The 19,354-nt window shown below is 49.4% G+C and overlaps 1 protein-coding gene across 1 annotated transcript in view; it reads right to left on the bottom strand.

Annotated features, from left to right (window-relative positions):
- The window catches only part of SLC24A3 (solute carrier family 24 member 3), a 463,454-nt gene that overhangs the window by 27,530 nt on the left and 416,570 nt on the right, over positions 1 to 19,354 (bottom strand). Inside the window, exons 9-12 of the mRNA XM_065892354.1 lie at positions 13,780 to 13,833; positions 9,355 to 9,488; positions 7,267 to 7,427; positions 6,238 to 6,502 (exon numbers count right to left, since the gene is read on the bottom strand). Coding sequence (XP_065748426.1) covers positions 6,238 to 6,502; positions 7,267 to 7,427; positions 9,355 to 9,488; positions 13,780 to 13,833 — 614 coding nt within the window. The remainder of the gene's footprint in view (positions 1 to 6,237; positions 6,503 to 7,266; positions 7,428 to 9,354; positions 9,489 to 13,779; positions 13,834 to 19,354) is intronic.

Below are 19,354 nucleotides of genomic sequence, written 5' to 3'. Positions count from 1 at the left end.
TCCTAAGGGGACTCCCAGCACTCTCACCTGCCCCACCTCCATCTGCATGCCACTGACAGCCAGAGTCTCAGAAAGCAAACTGTTCTAGAACCTTCCACCGGCTTCCAGTGCCCTCAGAGTAAAACCACATCTTCCCACAAGGCAAATCATTGACTGGTTTGGCTCCTGTCTGCCACTCCCCCTGCTTACACACTCCCCTGGCTCCAAGCCTCCTTCTGCCTCAGGGACTCTGCATCTGTGGTTCCCTCTGGATAGAGCTTGTGGCTGTGCCTGTCCTGTTGAGCAGGTGAGCTCCCAACATAAATGTCACCAGAGCCCTCAGATCACCCAGCCTGCGATCCCCTCCCACCCCACCCCTTGCTTTCCCATCACCTGCATTTATCTGCTTCATAGCAAATGTTTTCTATTTGAAATTAACAGGTTTGTTTGTTTCCTCACTATTTTCAGTTGCCCCCAAACTAGAATATAAACTCTGTAAGAACGAGTGTTTTCTCCAACTTGCTCATCACGAACAGTGCAGGGCACACATCACATGCTCCATACGTATTAGTAACAACAGTAATGACATAACTATGAACAATCTAATCAGACGGACCAAAGGAAGCGATCTGTTTTTGAGAATCTAAGGGCATCCCACTTACAGGTGCGCAATAAAGCAAAGAGAACACATTTGTAAGAAAGGAGGAGTCTCTCTCCATTAGCTGCTATGCATCTGTTTAGATTTAAGGTTTGGAGGTGGTGAGTGAACAAAGAGAACACTGGCTGTGTCTGGCTGGATTGCAAAGCAACCAGGCTGTCTGGGAGTTTTCTGTGAGGGGCTTTCAAATGCTGCACCATCCAGAACACAGCCAGATCCTCGGATCCCAAATGCTTCCTGGAATTCCACACATTCCTAAAGGCTGCACTGTGGTGATAAGGGATGGATCCACCTGGGGCCCTCGGCATCCCCTCACTGACCACCCAGTCCTCCTGATGCCCTCTCAGGGGGAGGGAGAGACAGATAGACAGAGAGAGACTGAGACAGAGACAGAGACAGATAGACAGAGAGAGAGAGAGACAGATAGAGAGAGAGAGAGAGAGAGAGAGAGAGAGAGACAGAGAGAGACAGAGAGAGAGAGACAGAGAGACAGATAGAGAGACAGAGACAGAGACAGAGACAGAGAGAGAGACAGATAGACAGAGAGAGAGAGAGAGAGAGCGCGACTTGGTTCATTTAAAATACAAACCCAGGGCTTCCCTGGTGGTGCAGTGGTTGAGAGTCCGCCGATGCAGGGGACACGGATTCGTGCCCCGGTCCGGGAAGATCCCACATGCTGCGGAGCGGCTGGGCCCGTGAGCCATGGCCGCTGAGCCTGCGCGTCTGGAGCCTGCGCTCCGCAACGGGAGAGGCTACAGCAGTGAGAGGCCCGCGTACCGCAAAAAAAAAAAAAAAAAAAAAAAACACACCCAATCAAAGTAACAAAGAAACACAAGAATGGGGAGAGAAATGACTTCAATCTGGCTGTGTCATTCTTCAGAAAATAAAAAAGAGAAGAAAATGAGGTCAGAACTATGACTGCGAGAGCTTAGCACGTGATATTGGTGAGGGGAAGTTGCAAGCAGTGTCAGTTCACACCAGTGAGTTTTGAGTTTTTTTCTCTCAGCTGCTTTAAAAATTCTGACTTGACACTGGAAGGGCATTATATCTAGAAAACGGTTTTCACTATCATTAAAAATGATATGTTTTCTTTAACTTACAGCACCACTCTGACAACAACAAAACAGAAATTCAGAGTATCACCTGCAACGAGCCTTTAAATGTAATATAACAAATGTAACTCCTCAAACACCCCAAGTGATGCAGAAATGTGCTTTTTATGTGATTTCGAGCACCAGGAGCGTTCGGGTAAGGATCGTCCATCTTTTAGCCAGTCGAAATTTCTACTTCTGAACAAAGGGGTAAAAACTGTATCCCTTCTTCTTTCAGCCAGTATTTCTGGACATTTTCCCATCTTTTGTTCCACTGTCATGTGGTCTAAATACAGCCTTCCCCGGCTCGTGGTGGGCGGGTCTATTCATCAATTTAACAAATATTTAGTGAACGCCCACTACACCGCTCTGTGCTGGCACCGCTTCAGGTGCTGAGGGCGTAGCAGCGAATTAACAAAACAACACTCCCTGCACCTGAACCTGATGTGCAGCGATTATGTGACGTTTTCAAAATCAGCCAGAAAGTCAGGGGATGAAGCAGGGGCGTGAGCTTAGGACTCTGAGCACAGAGCACCCCGTTGAGCATCACTCTTCCTAAAAAGCACAGAACTTGTTCCCAAGCTATAGTCCTTTACAAATTTATTTTAGAAATGTATTCATTTTTAATTTTACTGAGTTAGAATTAACATACAATATGACGCAATTCAGTATTTTTATGTCTTATGAAATGGTCACTGCTTTGAGACCAGTTGAGACCATACTGAGTTATATGGTGCTGACCAAACTTTTTAGGAAGCTTAATACTGCCAGACGGAGGAAAAGTCATTGCTCAGTATTGCAGACCCAGAACTAAGTATATACATTTGTTCTAATTATATAGGCAATAAAAATGCACATTGTGTTAAAATGGAAAATGTAGAGAAAACAAAACATAATTTCACCTAGGAGAAACATACTAACATTTTGGTGTATTTTGTTTCCGTTTGTGCTCCAGGGAAAGTGTATTTACCTCCACACACGTGTAACTGCTTCTCTTTCTGTCAGTCAGTAGTAAGAAGGCTTTCTTCTCATAAGAGGTAAGACTATAAGTACAACGTATATGTATGTAGACACATAGATACATATACTACGCATAGGTATATATAATAAATACATGTATGCAACCTATATGTATGTTATATGCACATAAACATGTGTTAATATAGGTGTATATATTATATGATACACAATATGTTAACTGTGTAAATATTCGTGTATTAATACACACTATATTAAGTGTATAGAAACCATGTTACATGCACACATTAACTCGATCATACATGTGCACAGAGTACATATATGCACACACACATACACGCATGTCCTATATATGCGTCTGTTTACACACTCCCACACAGTTACTTACTTGTTCATTATACACACTCTAGTCAAGCCCTGGTGGCAGAAACACAGGGAACCCAGGCCCCTGCAGGATTCCCGTGGGAGGGAAACACATCCTCACCCAGTGGAGGGGCCTTTTTCAGGCCGAAGGAACTTGGCCTGAGAGGACCCTCAAGGGCCCTCTGCTGGCCTGAGGGCCTCCACCCACTCAACCACTGGGATGAAGCGGCCCTGCCCAGGGGAAGGCCTGGCTGGACACTCAGCCCCCAGCCTCGAACGGAGGTTCTGGGCCCGGGAACAGGGTTTCTCAGCAGCTGGTGGAGGACGGGGGGCCACACTCGGACAAGCCCATCCTCCACTTCAGAGGCAGAACCAGGCCCTGACCTAGGCTCCCCGGCGACACAGAGGAACCATGAAGATGGTTGGTGGGACGCCGGGCCTCTAGCCCCCGCCACCCACGGCGGCCCATTGACTAGCAGCATCGGCATCACCTGAGGGCCTGTTAGACACGCACCCGGCCCTCCCGAATCAGAGCCCACCCTTTGTCAAGGATGCCCAGGTGAGAAGGGCTGGTGTAGGGGGACTCAGGATCCCACTTCCGGTCTCAGCACCTTGGGGCCCTGGGGTGAAGCCAAGACCCCTGGGGTGGCAGGACCACGCACAACATCCCTCCTCCTTGCAGGCCTGTGCTTCCAAAGGACAGAGGGTGCCTGAGGTGGGTGCCTGAGCCCACACCTGCAGCCATGTCTCCCAACACGTGAGAAGGCCCTGGGGCCTCCACATCTGCATCCTAATCCCAGGGGCAAGGGTGGGGAGCAGAAGTTCAAGATACCCCGAAGCCTCACAGTTAGGTCTGGGGTGTACCTCGTCCAGGTGAGGAACAGGGAACACGTGACCCACAGGGGGCTCCTCTGTCTCACTGAGTGATGAAGGTTGTCTGCTCTCACACACGTGGCTCTGATGTTTTCCTGGAGGGGTGCACGTGGGCTCCTGGGCTCCGGGGCCAGCACAGCGCCAGTCACTTACAAACTCGTCAACTGGCCTCACGGCTTCCTTCGTCGGGGTAAGACTTTAGACAAGTAAGCGCCCCTGGAGCTTGGTTGCGGGCTGCTGACGGTGAACTCTAAAAACATGGGCTGGGGGAGGCAGAATTCCAGGTGTGGCCCCCAAGGTCTGTGCCCCAGTTTTCACAGCCTGCGGGAAGGATGAACCACCAGCCCTAACGGTGCTAGGCTCCAGACGGGCAGGTCATGATCCATCACAGGAGCCCTCGGAAGCAGAAGGGGAGGCTAGAGGGGTGGGGAGTGTGGGGAGGACCAGACACAACACGTGGTGCTGGTTTGCTAGACGAGGGGCCACGGGAGCAGAAGGCAGTGGCCTTGGCGCAGGGAGCAGCCCCGGTGACAGCCACGAGGAGGAGACAGACTCAGCCCTGCAGCCACCAGGAACCCACTCCTGCCAGGAACCCGAGTGTGCCGGGGCCTCTGGGAAGGCCCACAGCCCTGTCCACCCACCTCCATCACGGCCCTGTGAGCCTCGGAACACCCAGCCGGGCCACGCCGGACTTCTGACCCCCAGAACCCGAGCAAACCAACAGGGTTAAGCCGCGAGGCTTGTTCTCATTTGTTACAAAGCAGTAGAAAATGAACACAAGGCCTTACGAAGGAGGAGCGGGGGGTCTGGTCATTTCATCCTTAATATGTGTTTGTCCTGGGCTATAGGAAGGTTGCCAAGAAATGTTGCCAAAGGTGGCAAAATGGATAAAGAACCAGGATAGTTTTTTCTAGCAAGATAACCTACTAACAAGTAATGATTTAACTCTGGGTGGGCGATTCTGGAGTTTGGGGTCTAGGAATCTGGGTGGGTATTTTCTAGTTAGTTTTGGTCAGCCCTTGACCAGGTTGAGATCTCAGGAGCCCTGAGGGGGCCCCGGCGACCCCCTGAGCTTTACCTGCTGTCCCTGGACACAAAGAGGGGTAGAGAAGGAGCCTGCATCCAAAAGTAACATGCGACTCTGATACCCTGTGCCCACGTCTCACCATTAAACGGCCTTTCACGTGGAACCAGCACTCCCGCCTGAAAACCCTCAGCCCCCATCCATCCCAGAACCTCAGAGAAGACACACAGGCTAATTAAACTTCACACACTTGGCAATGAATGCAAATTGGACCATCGCACTCTTTCTTGAAACAGCCAGAAACTTCCGGAAGGTCTAGCAGAATTCTTTGGGTTTGGTCCACCCGTTCCCCTAATGGGTAGGGCTGGGGGACAAGGCTGCGGGAACAGCCAAGTCTTTGCTGGAGGCAGCAGTCGGGGGAGAAGGACACTGCCCTGGTGGCCGGGGTCCTGAAAGCTTTACCAGCCTCCGCCTGTGCCTCCACCCGTCAAGGAGCCGGGAGATTCCCTGGGCCAGCCCCGTGGTGTGATTTAGGCACTTTCTACCCAGGTGTGCATCCCCTGTGGTGCCCATCCTGGAAATAGCAGGTCCTGGGACAGGTGGGGCCTGAATGGGGATGAGGGAAGAGCAAAGGCCGCCTGGGAGGGCTGCTGGGCCCCCAGGGCAGGCTTTGCCAGGACAGCCTCCCACCAACTGCAACGGGGTGGGTGAAGCCCTTCTCCCCCCAGCACCATGTGCCTGGCCAACGGGGTCACGGGCTTTCCTCCTTAGCTCCAGGGGACCCCGAGGAACAGCTGAGGGAGAGCCTCCTTGAAATGCCCACATTTCAACCCATGACCGAGTGTCACCATCTTAGTCATCTTTGGACCCCCTACAATAGAGTCTTATCCGCTGTAAAAATTAACATAGGTCTTCCCTGGTGGCGCAGCGGTTGAGAGTCCACCTGCCGACGCAGGGGACACGGGTTCGTGCCCCGGTCCGGGAAGATCCCACATGCCACGGAGCGGCTGGGCCTGTGAGCCATGGCCGCTGACCCTGCGCGTCTGGAGCCTGTGCTCCGCAACGGGAGAGGCCACAACAGTGAGAGGCCCGCGTACCGCAAAAAAAAAAAAAAAAGAACATAAGTACTTCTACATCATACAGAGATATTTCCTTGAATTTAAAATCAGAAAGGTCACCCAAGTCAAGGGCATCAACTCAGCAGCCTCAAAATAGCTCCAGACCCCACAGCCCAGCCCAGCCCAGCCCAGCCCAGACGCGGGACCTCTTACAGGGGGGGTCGAACGGCGTGTACGGCCCTTCCTCGTCCTCTTCGTCCTCCTCGCCCTCGTTCTCGTCGTTCTCGTTGTCCTCGTTCTCATTCTCCGTCTCGTTGCCAGCCTCAGCAACAACGTCGTCCCCCCGCGTCCCGTTCACACCTCTGTCCAGGGCGCTGCTGGGCCCCATCCCGTTCTCCACCGTGTGCTTAATCGGGATTTTGATGGCCACCTCGGATTCCCCATTGGCATAAGCCCTGCTGTTTATCAGTCTTTGTCTCTGGAAAAAGAAAGGCACGTTCTAATACGGCCAGAGGGGCTGCAAGTCCTCACACCCAGAACGCCAGCTATTGGGATATTTCCCAGTCAGCCGGCAAGGAGGTGCTTCCAGGAGACTCTGCAGAGAAGTTCTAGGGGACTCCTCAACGTAATAACCAACTCTGGGAGGAAGGATTAATCTTTCGGACCCACTGGAACTTGCAAATCCCTTCAGAGGAGGATCCCCATGTCTCAGATGGGCACTGCTTTCCTATCAGCGTTCTTGATTCCCTGTGTGCTGGGGTGTTAACGTTTCTCCTCCAGATTGTAGGAATTCCTCAGTCCATATGTGAGAAAGCCATACACATGTGTTTGGATTACTGTATCAATAAGGCTGCCGTTCTGGAGAAAGGAACGCCCAGGAAAATTCAGGTCAGAGACTCTGCATTACTTTAAACTAGGGTAACCTTGATTTAGCAACTACTTCTGTGCATTCACATGGGAGGGCTTTATTCAGATGGAAGACAAAAAGAAGAAGGTAGGTAGAAGGGATAGGAGAGTTTTTCTGTATAACTGGGAGCTGGACCACGTCTCTGGACACGTGGAGGGAAGAGCAGGGACCAAGATGCACGGCTGGTCCAGAGAGCGAAGATGTTGGGAAATGGCTGCGGGATATTATCGTGCGAAACACTGAGGTAGGTGCTTCTACCTTCAGACCAGGAAACCTTCTCCCCTTCCCAGTTTCCCACCCCGTCCCTGGCAGATGGACTGTGCTTTCCCAGATACCTCATTGATCAACATGCGACTGGCCATGGAGAGTCGAGTCTTGGGGGGAAAGTGGCTGGTGATCATGATTCGAAGACCAGCTTCAGAGAAAGAAAGCTGGTGTGGGTAGGCTGACAGCAGCTCATCTACCATGATCACTGATGCTTTGCGGTGGAAATTGGCTGGGAAAATTAAAAACATAAAATAAAAATATCATTGATACTAGGAGCAGGAAAGAGATACTCATTCACCTTTGTTCCATTCCTTTCTTTCCTGCTCTCTCTCTTCTTTTCTCCTATCTTCCTTCCCTCCCTCCTTTCTTCCCTCCCTTTTCATCCATCCAATTACCCATCCATCCATCCATCCAATCATCCATCCATCCATTCATCTACCCATCCGACGATTCATCTATCCATCCACCATCCAATCAACCATCCATCCATCCACCCATCCATCCATTCATCTATCCTCCCACCTACCCATCTATCCTTCCTCCCTCTCTCCCTGCCTCCCTCCCTCCCTCCACCGCTTCCTTCCTCCCTTCCCTCCTCCTTCCTTCCAACTATCCATCCAACCATCCATCCAACTATCCATCCATCCTGGAAGGGTTGTCATGATCAAAATTTGAAGAAGAGTTAAAATCTGCTTTCCACGGGGCTCATCGATACCTCTTTGAAATGACCTGAAACAATTTAAGAGTCCTTCACGAACATGGTGAGAATGAGTGATAACATAAGAGAATCCCCCTCTGTCCTCAAAGGATTCTTTTCCTGCCGCTCATATCTGGGGCATAGGAAAGACCCCAATATTCTTTAGTAACACTTTATGTCCTTCAAATGTCAGCGGTGCTCATTCTGAGCTGTTAAAAGCTGCAGAATTGACATTAGTCCAGGTGGAGGACACGGTGGGGGGATGCCCACGTTGCTGCTGCCCAGACTGTGAGCAGGGCTGCCCGGGGGCTAGGGGTGGGGAGCTGGGCTCGAGTCCAGAGGGGGCTTAGGGCAAATCTTGCGTCAGGATCTGCTGGCAGGCCTGAGAATAACTTCCGTCATGGCCCGAGCCCCTCTCTGTGGATGCTGCAGTGCGAGCACACAGCTCATGGGTACCTGGCCAAGGCCTCACTCCTGTTCTCCAGGCCACTAAACCATGAAATGATCTCTGGAAACACTGCCTAACAAAATAGGTAGCTCTCTTTGGTTCCCTGAGAGTATTCCTTTCATGGTTATGAACTACCCTGAAGAGAAGAAACTAAATGAAATCCTTATGTGGGATGGCACTGAATACTCATAAGTCTTTTTTTCACCATGCATATAATTAGTGAGAAAATTATATCAAATAATTGATTTTCAAATTCTAATAAGTACCCACAGATTTCAAACTTAGATATGTATTTGAAAATAACCTACAGATTTTCTAATTTCTCTTGTTTTGCCTGAAAAGCAAACGAAATGGGACTGCGAAGAAATAAACCCACACATTTCGAGGGGAAAGTTAAAAAGAAATTAAATGAAAAATGAAACGCATTCTAGGCAAACATAAATGATAATCTTCCATGTTCCTCGAAGAAAGAAAAGGATTAGAGAGTACTGTATTATCGCTTTGTGTGTCAGCTACTTAATAAGTATCTATTGAATGTAAGCCTCACTTTGGGGGAAGAAAGGGTAATTTCCTCTGTCGTTTTGCAGCTCGGAAACTGAGGGAATGTAGCCTGAAAGTGAATTTGGATATAATAATACGCTAATAACAACTATAATTAATGGAGTATTCTGCAGACTTTATCTCCTTAACTTGTGACAAAAGTTATCCTCATTTTGCAGAAGAGAAAACTGAGGCTCAGAGAGGTTAAGTAACTTGCTTCACGGTCACTCAGTTAGAATGTGACAGAGTCGGCACCTTGACACCCATGGCCTCCTCTCCTTTACCGTCTCCCCACTCTCCGTATATCACCCCCAGCACGTTTGGTCCAAGAACTTCCACTGGCTTTCAGAGTTTGTCCATCACCAGGATGAACCTGCTCCCTGCCCGGTGCAGCGAGGGAGGGGGGGAGGCCTCCCTGGGGGCAGGCACACCCTCTGGGGCCTGGCGGGGGACGCAGCCCCCCAGGGTTACCTCTCTTGAGTAGCACCACGGTGGCGTCGCAGTTGCTGCTGTCGTCGATTTCAGCGTTGTTGGCCAAGCCGTTGACCATGTTTCCTGCACCCTTGGTCCTCCTCTCGAAACACTGATGTATGCAGGCGTTGTATCTGGACACGGCCATAAGCGGAAAGAGCCCATCAGCACGGCCGTACCTGCCTCCCCGGCTCCCCGAGCCTGGACGGCCTGTGGGGGACCCTGTGCCTTAAGTTATTAGGTTATTATGTTATCATCCTGTTTCCCCCAGAATATACAACCTGCCCATTTCCCAACCTGAGAATATACGGTAAGTGAAAATAAAGCCAACATCACATAGATACATAGGGACACACTGCTTTCTCTGCAGGGTCTTCCATGTCAGCAGGGGGACCTCTGGGATTGAGTTCCCTTACTCGGGGTCTGTGCGTGCGTGGAAGGGCTGTCGTGAGACTCAGAGGGATGGGCAAGGTCTCCCTCCTCTGGGCCACGTCCCCAGGGCCTTTGCTGTCAGGGGCATGCTTGGTGGAGGAAGGTCAAGGCGTCACGTCCGTCTCTGCTGCTACCCCGGGCTCTGCATCACGGTCCACGTGTACAGGCGGGCTGGCTGTCGAGGTCTCTGTCTGCCTTTGGTTTCCTGAGGTCATAGCCTGGGAGCCTGCGAATGCCTGTCACCATTGTGCCATAATTCTAGGTCTGCTGCGCCCTTGGCTTTATGAAAAAATTCTGGGCTATGATTCTCCAGAACGATTGAGTGAAAAAGAACCAAAACATTGTGCAGTGCTTCTTCCATGTGTGTTGGAAGGGAGGAAGCTTAGTCAAGGTCCTAGGATGTTCTGGCAGGTAAATGTCCCGGTCCCTTTATCGCTGGTATTAGAAGACTCCCATAGAGGAATCCTAGGAAACTCACTGGTTTTTAAAATATTTATGACATTTATGAGATGAAAATAAAACTATAAACATATTTCTGAGACCATTGACAATTTGAGCACTGACTGGATACTTACTCGTATCAAAGCATTAGCATTCTTTTAGTTGTGATCATGGTGGTTAGGTGTAAAATGAGTCCTTTAAGAGACATGCACTGACGTTTGGGTAGGTGAACTGACATGATGTCTGGGGCTTCAGGTCACGTGGGGAGAGGGAAACTGCTGGGGGTGTGGGTGGAGGAAGCTAGCTGATGGTTGTAGGGCTCCTGGCAAGCACGCGGGGTGTGTCATGCTAGTCTGCCGACTGCTTTGCACGGTCAACATTCTTCTTAACGGAAAGACCTCCCCACTTTCTTTCTCTCCCCTCCCGATGGGGCTCTAGGGGAGACGTAGTGTTTCTGGCACCTTGACTCAGAATCCACTTTCCCCACAGAAATACTGACTCGCCTGGGTGTTTGCTTTAAAACTTAACAACTGTGTGTTATACATTTATTTGGATTTGGATAATAGGATAATGATACTATGTATCATAGTATTATAAGCGCTTTCTTGGAAGCAGATATTGGTTAATTACTTAACTCTTCCATCGTGTTCCATCCTACAAACACCCTTTCAGGTAGGAAGCATTGTTCATTCTGTTTTTAGAAGCAGAAACTGAGATTCAAAATGACTAAATCACCTGGCCCAGGTCCCATGGCCGGGGCTGCACAGGAAGCACTTGATCTTAACCACCAGACCACACTGCCTCATCTGGGGACCAAACCCCAGGGAAGTGACATAGCAGTACAGAAATCAACCCTCGCTGAGGCCGGGTATGCCTCAGGCTCCGGTAAGGTTTCTACCTGTTGGGCCAAACTGGAATTGCTTTATGACCTTCAGACAGAATGTTTCAAGTTATTTCAAAGCCGTCTACCCAGGAGGCAGCTGATGGTCCTAATACATGCTGTTTTTAACGGCTGCTGCTATGTTTTATATTTTTAATTGAATGTTTTAAATTTTGTGCTTGCACCCTGAAGCTATTTTATTGTGAAGCATGCAATTTTATAAATCAGATTTTATGAAACCCAGTGATTAAAGCCTCTGATTATGGAGCCGGATGGCTAAAGAGCAGAGATTTCAATTTAGAACTTAGGACTAGAATTTATGCAGAAAATTCCACGAGCACAGTAGTTGCCTTTCCCCGGTCTATTTGTATCCTGCCGGTCTGAACAGCTGGGAGGTTGGTAAAGCTGAGGCATCAGCAGAAACACACCTCATTAGCTTCCACACAGGGCATGGTTTGGGGTAGGGAGATTGTTCACTGTGTTATCTTTATGTCCACGTGCCCCGTCGGCAACTCACGGGCATTACGATGGCTCAGTAGGGGGGTACTGTGGTCACAGAATGCACGCTAGCAAAATTCCTCAATCTTCCTTCTTTTTAGATGAAAAACACTTTTTGAAGACCTCCTTATTCCGTGTAGCCCCTGGTGAATTCAGTATGGGACATGCTTTCATCTAAATTCAGATTTAAGACCCTAGATCCACGTTGGGCTTACAGCAGACAGTCAATTCTCTGGAATAATGGACGGATTCCCTTTTCAAAAGGGAATATGAGAGCTCTTGACTCTTTGGGGTCTCAAAGCATCAAAATGTAAAAAAAAAAAAGGTGAAATAAAAAATGCTGAAAGAAGACGTCTAATGTTGAGGCTTGCTGACTGTGGCACCGATCCCCTAGTCGTTTTGTTCTTTGAGAGAAAGAGGAACAAGTTGGCTCGTTCCATCTTTAAAGGCTTTTCCTTAGAATCTAGAAACTGTGGAAAACTTTTGGGCCAGCTCTGGTTTTCATGGGGGCTGATGTATTGGGATGCTTAAATGCAAGGTGTTTGTGGTGAAAGTATCTGGTCTCTTTGTTTGCTACCTCACGGTAACTCCACACCAGGATAAGTTTGGGTAAGGTTCTATTCTATCAGTAGAAAGGTCCTCTTCCAGTCACACGACCCAGTTACTGGGTCCACACTGACTGTGGGACAGCTCCTGAGGTGGAAACTGGGTGCTACATTGGGTGGAAAGGCAGCAGATGGCTTACAGCCCACCCTGGCCATCGGTCAAGCCAGCTCCTACCTTCACTGTTCCTGTGACGTTTGTCAGTGGCCATGCCGATTTCTCCCAACGGGCTCTCGGCCACCAGAATTAATCTTTGTCAGGCCTCAACAGCAAGGAAAAGTTGACATGTCAATTGCAGACTGCTACCTGACGGGTCCAAATGGGCAGTTTCTGAGAGCGGTCTGCTGTCCTGCCCCCTAGAGAAGGTGATCACTCCTGCAGTCACATAGGCTGGGGAGAGTATGGACTAACTCAGAGCGAAAGGAACAGCTCCCGGGGGGCAGGAATCTCTGCACCACTGACAACCTCCTCAACTCCATGGCACTCAGCAAAAAGATGAACTGGCAGGTTCCAACCACGGTGCTTACATTTTACATTAGAGCACGGGAAACATCAGCGACATAACTCTTGATACAGGTGGTTAAGCTGTCCGGACTCCAAGGGGAACAAGCACACATAATGTGGGGGTTTTAAAATACATCCACACATTCTGTGACACTCCTCTCTTCAAAAGGCAAAGTAGACCCGTTGAGTGACGACTGGACTGAGTGACTCTTTTCTAATAAACAGAACATGGCAGTAGTGATGGTGTGTGACTCGTGAGACCAGATCATAAAAGGTGTTGCTGGGTCCTTCCTGCTCTCTCTTGAATCACCTGCTCTTTTGGAAGCCAACTCCCGGGTGTGGGGACAGTAGAGTGGCCCTGAAGAGAAGCCCACATGGTAAGGAACTGGGGCCTCCAGCCAACGACCAGCACCTACTCACTAGCAGCGTGAGTGGGCCGTCTTGGAGCCCCAAACGGATGACAGCCGCCCTGGACAACCTCTTGCTTCTAATCCCAAGAGAGCACCTGAGCTAGCACCCTCCAGTTCAATTGCTCCTGGATGCTTAACTCTCAGCAACTGTATGAGATAATACACGTTTGTGGTTTTAAGCCATTAAGTTTTGTGGTCATTTGTTAAGCGGCAATGGCTGACTAACGCAATACGAATAACGGAAGTCTGTAGATATTTGATCCATGGTTTTAGTTATCTCTTATCCAGCTCTGGCCCCATCTTCCCTCCACCTATATGGAAACATAACACATTGAGCTTTACCTCCTCTCTTGTTATGAAAGTGAGCAAAAAAACAGCCAAAAGCTAGGCTGCCAGGTCCTGAAGAGGGGCAAGGGTTTGAGAGATTTCTCAAACCAAACCACGAAGCTTTGATTCTATCATACATTTGGGTTGGAAGGGTCTATGCTTTTGCTCTAAGTCGAGATTGCATTGATTCCTAGCAGGTTGCCCAGGGAGCCAAGTGAGCCTCTGATGACAGGTACCCACCCTTTCCCCTGTTCCTCTGTCCACATTATCACATAATGCTGAGTGTAGGAAAGAGTTTTGGGAGAGAAACTAAGAAAGTATTTTACTTACTTCATTATGACAATGTAGATGAGATACATCAGCACGAGGACCAAAGACTCCCACCTGTGGACAAACCAAGAATGGTCAGTTAACAGAAGCCGCCCTAGACAGATGTGCCATACTCCAGGTCCTCTCAGACACGTGTGTGATGCGAACGGCAGCTCAACCTGCCAAGCACGGCAAGCATGAAGCAGACGTGCAAACAAGTTCCACATATTTCCTGGTCTGCAGACATTTCCTAGGCTGTATCCAGGTTTTCAGGATCTTTCTCCTCCTCCCCTACTTCAAAGGAAAATGCTCCCTCTTCTCTGTTATTTGCTCACCCCAAAGAATATTTTGAACCCAGCAAGCCTTCTATAATGTAGCTGAATATAGGGCTATGTGTATAAATCTGACCACAGCTTAATCATTCACTGAAACTATTCAGATACAGTTACAAAGGGCAAACTAGGGGAATTGATAAGGGCAACCAAGGGATTGTTAGGTACATCAGAGCAAGACATGTGTAGAGAGAGGGAGACGGAGAGGGAAAGGAAGAATAGTTGGGGGGGAGGGGAGAGGGGGAGGGAGGGACAGAGCGGGAGAGAGACAGACACCTTGGGCAGGGAAGGTGCTAGCAGGAAGGATTAGCGTGAACGAGTGGGAAAATGGTCAAGAGCAAGCAAGAAAGAAAAATAATGAAACCTTCTGGAATGTACCTTGAACTTCTGATACTTTGAATATTTCCTCTATTTTCTTTAGTTTTAGTAACTTTCAGTTAAAAAGCAAGGGAACTTGATTTCTAGGTTCCTCTTTAGCTGTAGAATTTAATTAGTTAATTGAGGGAGTAATTTTGGCTTTAAGAAAAGGTTCCTGGAGGACGGTCTATGAAGAAATTCTAGGTTATGGCTTTCCTTCGCTTTTTCAAGTTCCATGTCTGGAAACTGATCCTGGGGAAATATGTGATCAAATGTAAAGAGGAGGCACACACAGGGTTTTCACTGCAGTGCTGTTTTATAAAAATGAAGTGTAGGAAAGAAGCAAGGCGGTTATCAGATGAAGGACTGGGTACGTGAGCTATGTATGGGATGTCCACAGGATAACGAGCTACCGTGCATTGGCTGAGAATGATCCTGCAGATATGCACGACCACAGAGATGGTCCTCTGTCATCCTGTTCAGTGTTTCTGCAGCATCTGAAGTTGATTGCCCACCTCTTTATAAGACACTCTCTTCTCCTGACTTCTGAGGACCACACTCCTGGTTTTCCTCCTGTCCCCTAATTTCTTCTCCCTCCCTTTGTGTCCCCTCTAACGTTCTCTCTAGGTGATGTCCTCTTGTCCTATTTCTGGAAAACCAACAGGCACGTCCACGCCACACTTCTCCCCGCTCCAGGTTCAGGATCCACTTGTCAATACAGCCTCTCCACGTGGCGTCTAGATGCAGGTCGGGACAGAATTCCTAATTCCTACGCCCCAGCTTCGTGTTCTCCAGGGCTTTGCCATGTCAGTGAACAGCACAGTCAAGCCCCACATCTGGAACTAGAAGTGGAGCCCTTCTCTACTCTCCCCCGTGCCCGTCGGGACTCTGTGTCCAAAATATCTCTGGAATTGCGGGTGTCTGCCCGCTTCACTGCTACCTCCCTCCCCCACCTTAACTTCAGCCTCTGAACTGCCTTCCTCAATGCTTCTGGATCCTGTCATTCTTCTGCTTAAGACTCTTCAATTGCTTCCCAAAAGACTTGAGAAAATAATCAAAGGTGCCCCTCCCTGCAAAACCCGGTTCCTTTTCCTTCTTCCCCCAATCCTCTTGTGTCCCAACCTGGCCTCCTTTCATTTGCACACGGCAAGCTCCTTCCTTCTCCCCAGAGTCTTTGCACTTAACGTCCCCTCTGCCAGGAATGCTTTTCCCTTCACTCCTTCGCTGGTCCCTTTCATCCTGCAAATATCAGCTTAAACGTCACCTCCTCCAAGGAGTCTTCCCTGCCTACTCCTCCTTCACTTTCTGTCTGTGTTCTTTAAACCTCTGACCAGTCTGGGATTATCTTCTTTATTTACTTATTCACATCTAATGCCTGTTTCTAGCAGTCATTGGACACCACTCCTCACATCTGATTCCCGCCTGAGTGATCTGGTTTCTCCTTAGATCGGCCTCCCTGACAGAGCGCCCCCAAGCAGGCACCCCGCCCTCCCCAGCACAGAGCAGCGCTCAGCTCATCTGCACAGGTGAGACTTCTCGAAATGTCAATTTTCAGTTGCAAGACACCTCCAAGGGGCCTGAGCATGGTCCTTATCTCATTGAAACCAATGTACACGTGGCATAAACATAACTGGGAAAAGCGAATTTTTATTCCAGCTTTATTCTGAAGGAAGAGATACCCAAGAGCTGGAGGGAAGTCATGTGATTGCTTAGACGCGTTTTCACAGACTTGGTGAGGGGTCATTGGAAAACAAGCCAACGTCAAAGAGACATCCCCATGAGGCTGAATTACATCCAGCACTTGGTGAACAGGTATATTTATACTCTCTCACTCCTTTGTATCTTTTTGATTTTTTACTCAAAGCAAGCCCTTCCATTGCAATATGTGAGTAAGCGTCTCCGCCTTCACATTTCAGGGATGCCTGTGGTGGCCGGGTTCCCTCTCCTGCTGGCCTTTCAGGTTTGCCTTGTAGGCACCCAGACTCAGGGCCCACCCAGTGCTTCCTCCTCGTCAGGTGAGGCTCTCTGAGGCCCCTCTGCTTTGTGGCCTGATTCCGTATTTGAGCATCAAGTCTTGGCTTCCTGCTCTTTGGTGTCGCCCCCCAACCGCCTGCCCCCCGGGGCCATGAGTATCTCCAAATGACACCGTGATGACGTGTCTGCTCCCCCCTCGTCTCAGACATCCCCAAGGCCACGGCCGAACTGGGTTTTGCATTCTGTGTCCAGTTCTGGAACGGAGGCTGGCAGCCAGGAGGTGCTCAGGAATGTTTGGGACTTGAAGCGACTCCAACTGCAGACCCTGATGTCACACGCTCTTCCCATCTGCCCCTCCCGGCCACAGCCCGCCGCTGTCCTCCAAGGACCTGGGCTTGTGTGATCTGGGTGTGCTTTTCCCTTCCCACAAACTTCCACGCTGAACCACCTACCACTGGCCCTGGATTCTCCTGCCAGAGATTGTTCTTTTCCGTGTTGGAGGGCTATGCCCTGTCACCTCCCGACCCCTCGCCCAGAGGGCACGTCTCCACTTCCTAACCAGGGTCCAGAACCACGAAAGCCGGTCTCCAACACCATGCAGATGGACACTGTCCAGGTCGCGTCCCAGGCTCTCCTTTCTCCCCCAAAGTCACGACTCGCTCAAAGAAGAGACAAAAACAGCACCCTGCATCCTTTTGTTTTCTTGTCAGGCCTTCAGACTCACTGAAGACACATTCTGAATTCCTTCTGGCAACAGTGGGGGTCTTGCTGGGCAGGGTGAACACATACCCTACTAGGTGGCTCTCTGATGCTATCTATGTCGGATGTCGTTTGGGGCAGGTATCTGATGGAAAAGCACCCGACGGATATTCCCCTGCCTCTTCCTGCTAATGGAACCCCACTATGTTGAGGCAGTAAATGGGGACCCTTGATCTCAAGGAGGGTGGGATAAATGATTGGTCTAAAGTTGTAATTCTATTCCCCCCTGGACACTTATTGGTCAAAGCAGACCCAGTTGTGACCAAAGAGATATAAGGTGGAAAGGTGTTCAATGAAACGACATAGCCCCTCTTCTTCCTTCTTGCCTTCAATCCAAACTTGATGGCTGGAACCACAGCAGCCATCTTGGGGTCATTAGGGAAAGGTCAAGAGAAATGCAGAGCCACTGTACTACCTACCTCTGGGGTACTTGATATGTAAGAAAAATAAACCACTATTTCTGTAATCCACTGTGGCTGGCTTTTCTACTATCTGCTACTAAAAGCCTTCTGATGGCCACTTCTTGGCTGAATGTGACTTGCTGTGGAATGCTGCTTGAGGAACGGTAAAGGAATCTAAACCAGCATGGTGGGGATCCCTTCCCCTTGGGTACTTGTATTTGACAAGGCTCCTTTGCTCCTAAAGAGTACTTTAGTTTCAAAATAAGTGCAACTGACATTAGTTTCCTTGCAAGGATTTGGGGTGAATTGGTTACCTGCCTTGACATTGCTAGAACATGCTGGAATGTCCTACAACAAGGAAAGAAATTCACTGTTTAAGGAATTATTGAAATACTACTGTGCTTTAATTGCAAGATTGAAGAGTCTGTCTCTTAGGACAGAAATCAGAGGAATCAGCTCCTAGACTCACTCTTTCAGCAAAATAAATACTCATGGGTGGCTGGGTAAGAAAGTTAAGAGATGTGGACAGTAAAAAATATCTTAAAGTTCAGTATATTTTGCAGTCACGTGAAGAGCTGAAATCGCTGGAAATCCCAAAGCAGTGATAGGTCAGTGGTGCAGACTTTAACTTCTCAGCCTCACTCGTGCAAAACGGTCTCCGTCACCCCATCCACATAATAACCATGATTACATAACAGGTCGGCCGTCTGAGAATGATATTCGGTGCCGTGAAAGCTTCCCCTAGTTCTTCCCGCAGTTTCACCTGTGCATGAGTTATGATTCCAACCCACCCCAGGCTGGACCAAAACCAGCTTGGGAATTTGCGACTCGTGTATCCGTGGCCCTCCCACCTCCTCCCTCCTGTGGGAGCCCGGGTGCCCAGGCTGAGGGGCTGATGACCTCAGAATCCGGCCTTCAACACAGGCTCGGGGAGTAGCCTAGGAACCCAGGTTCTCTCCTCTGACATCATAGGAGGGTCAGTCTTTGGAAAGGAGAGGATACAGACTCTCTAGCTCTTGCTCCTTCCCATCTGAAATATCCTAAAGGACACCTTGAGGGTAAGGACTGACACAGGCTTGTCATGAACCTGCTTTCATTTCCTCCTGCCGTGGTTTTCACGAGCAAAGCCAAGGAGATGTGGAGAGAGGGCTCCTTCTAAGACTGACAGACGGTAAACCACCCGCGGGTCTCCTTTTTTCAGGTTTTCTGCACAAAAGCAGCAGAAAGATTTCTGAGGTCAACTGTGATCATCACTTGCTTTTCCTTATGGCAGCATTGTTAGCAAAAGCAGGAACACCGAGCAACACTTAGGCACCTACTGTTTGCTGAGGCAGAGCATTGACTGTGCTAACCATGCCGTGAGTTTGAAAGGGAACGCTTCTGCAAGTTTTCTTGTGCTGCACGTAATCCCCAAAGACATGAGGGGAAAATGTCACCACTCCACGTGGCGACCAGGTCCAGGTGGATCCCACGACGAGGTTCTTCCTGACCTCTGGCCTCTGACTTCCGACCTGTGCTGCTCCCAGGAGTCTTGATCCCTTTCAGCTTGCTGATCACTGTTATTCAAAGAAGACTTCCTTCTTATTTTTATGGGTCAGTATAGGGTCTATGCGTCTTAGAGCAAGTTCCCCCAGCTGTCTCCCCCCTTGCCCTCTTGGACAGAGGAGAGAGAGGCGACAAAAGTATCTTAATACCCTGGATAGTGTGTAACGTTTATGGTCCATGTGATATGCTCCCCACCGCCCCAAATTCTGAAAATCACAGAGACATCCT

Source organism: Phocoena phocoena, chromosome 15, assembly GCF_963924675.1.
Source record: "Phocoena phocoena chromosome 15, mPhoPho1.1, whole genome shotgun sequence".
NCBI lineage: Eukaryota > Metazoa > Chordata > Mammalia > Artiodactyla > Phocoenidae > Phocoena > Phocoena phocoena.
The sequence above is the reverse complement of the archived record's forward strand: the minus strand, read 5'-3'. Positions and strand labels throughout refer to the sequence as shown.